Genomic DNA, 2,049 nt, shown 5'->3' on the forward strand with positions numbered 1-2,049 from the left:
CATGTCGTGGGAATGGAGCTCCCCGCTGCCAGACGTGCACATAGTTTTACCTTTTTTTTACTTCAAATATGTCTAAATTGTACTAGCAAATTGTATGTGCTTTGCACGTCATTCAAATATATATAAGCATGGGAAAATACATTTGAATATGTATTTCCTTTCGTAGAATCATATTGCACAAGTCCAATTTCTCGTTGGCACAAGATCTTAAGATGACAAGGGTAAGAGTAGCTACGGACTGTTTGGCCACAGTCAACCAAAAGAGTGAGTTCATGGGAAGATCGGCGACCATTATTGGAGATATCAAGCAGAGATCGCAAAAGTTTGTTGATGCAGAAGTGATTCATGAACCGAGAGAAGCTAATTTTGAATCACACGATCTAGCTAGGGCCTCGGTCTGTCTGACCACTGGCCGTCATCTTTGGTTCTTCCACCATACCATACCAGACTATGTTTGACAAACTACCCAACTAAATTTGCGGCTAGGTGCATGTAGACATATTGATCAAACTCATGCGGACCTATCTTCTTCTGCCCATCTTCTAGCATCAGGTCGTACTTCCAGCTATCACCTCCGTCGACGCTGTCCACGAGCTCCCGTCCCTCGGCCGCGGCACGCCGGCGCTTCGCCACCCGGTGGATGACACGCTCAAGGGCCACGTCCACCGCGTCTTTGAAGGTAACCCCCTTGGCTGCAGGGTCCCGGTACATCACGGTGGGTATAAGCCGGATGACCTGCTCCCGCATCCGCGCCACCTTCTCCGACGGTATCTTACTCAGCACCTCCTCGATGCTAGCGTTCCGGCCGACGTCGCCGGCGGGGATGAACACGGAGTAGCTCCGATAGTCTCTGGGCAGGTGCCAAGTGTACTGGAGGTAGGCCGACACCGGGTGGAAGAACACCGGGATGCAGCCGGCGAGGATGGCGTCGAAGGTGGACTTGCGCGTGTACCCGTCCCCGCGCGGCTGCATGCAGAACTCGGCGCTCTCCAGCAGCCGCATGGCGTGGCCAGCCGCGTAGTGCCCCGGCTTCGTCACAGCCGACTTGCCGAGCAGGGAGCACTGGCTCGACCGGCCGCACTGCTTGATGATCTGGGCCCGCACGGTTCCCATGTCACCTCCACGGGGCCCGCCGGCGAAGCACCATAGCAGGCCGCGCTGCGCATGGCGCATGCGGTCTTGCCAGTCAGTGACGTCGGCGTCGGACGAGGGGTGGAAGTGCGACGGAAACGGCACGGCGAAGTCGTGGCCGTGCCACGGACTGGCCTCAGTGGTTAGGAACGTGGCGTTGCGGATGGCCGGGTAGGTCATGAGCGCGTTGCCCCAGCCGTCGGCGTCGGGGCCGCGGAGGAAGTCCCACGTGCCCCGCCCGGAGACCAGGAAGTGGTCGCGCCCACCCATGGCGCGCCACTCGGGGCGCTGTTCCAGCCAGTCCACCAGGTCCCGCGACAGGGCGTCCCGCACCGCAAGGTCTGGGTTGTCCAGGTGCATCGCCGCGTCGAGCCCGGCGTAGAACGGGACGTACACCGCGGAGGCGGCTGCGGGGTCGGCCGTGAGGCACTCGTGCCGCCGCATCCGGGCATGGAAGATGATGCCCAGCATGTACTGGTCGGTGTTGTAGGCGCCCCGGTCCGGCAGCCACCCGCCCTCGTCTCCGCCCGTCCACGTGATGGGCGGGCCGAACCCGTCGTTGGCCACGTCCTTGCACACGTCGGGGGAGCCCGAGATCCGGCGGCACTGGCGGACGAGGTCGGCGTTGAACCGGGGCGGCAGGTCGTACATGTACACGTACCGGCCGGCGCACGGGTCCTGGCGGAAGATGCGGGACGCCGAGAAGAAGGCCGACGCTCCTCCTGCCGTGGCGTCGCCTGAGGATTGGACGCCGGTGGAGAAGTGGTGGAAGAATACCAGGGCCCACGAAACGGTGTAGAGGAGGCCGAGGTAGAACAGCCGGGACGGCCGCCGGGCGCCTCTCTCCGTGTGCTGCTTGCCGTCGGCCACGGCCGCGGCGTCGAGTTCTCTGTGGATGTTCCGCGAGAGGGGCCTCAT

At 61.5% G+C, this 2,049-nt stretch overlaps 1 protein-coding gene across 1 annotated transcript; it reads right to left on the bottom strand.

The window, feature by feature from the left end:
- Positions 1-352: 352 nt before the first annotated feature.
- LOC123067155 (xyloglucan galactosyltransferase KATAMARI1 homolog) lies at positions 353-2,049 on the bottom strand. The gene has a single exon (XM_044490074.1). The coding sequence runs from the start codon at positions 2,047-2,049 to the stop codon at positions 463-465; it is 1,587 nt and encodes a 528-aa protein (XP_044346009.1). The 3' UTR covers positions 353-462.

Source organism: Triticum aestivum, chromosome 3B (assembly GCF_018294505.1).
Source record: "Triticum aestivum cultivar Chinese Spring chromosome 3B, IWGSC CS RefSeq v2.1, whole genome shotgun sequence".
NCBI classification, from domain to species: Eukaryota; Viridiplantae; Streptophyta; class Magnoliopsida; order Poales; family Poaceae; genus Triticum; species Triticum aestivum.

Coding starts and splice junctions, on each gene's coding strand:
- LOC123067155 (XM_044490074.1), bottom strand. CDS start 2,049: ATGAGGCCCCTCTCGCGGAACATCCACAGAGAACTCGACGCCGCGGCC.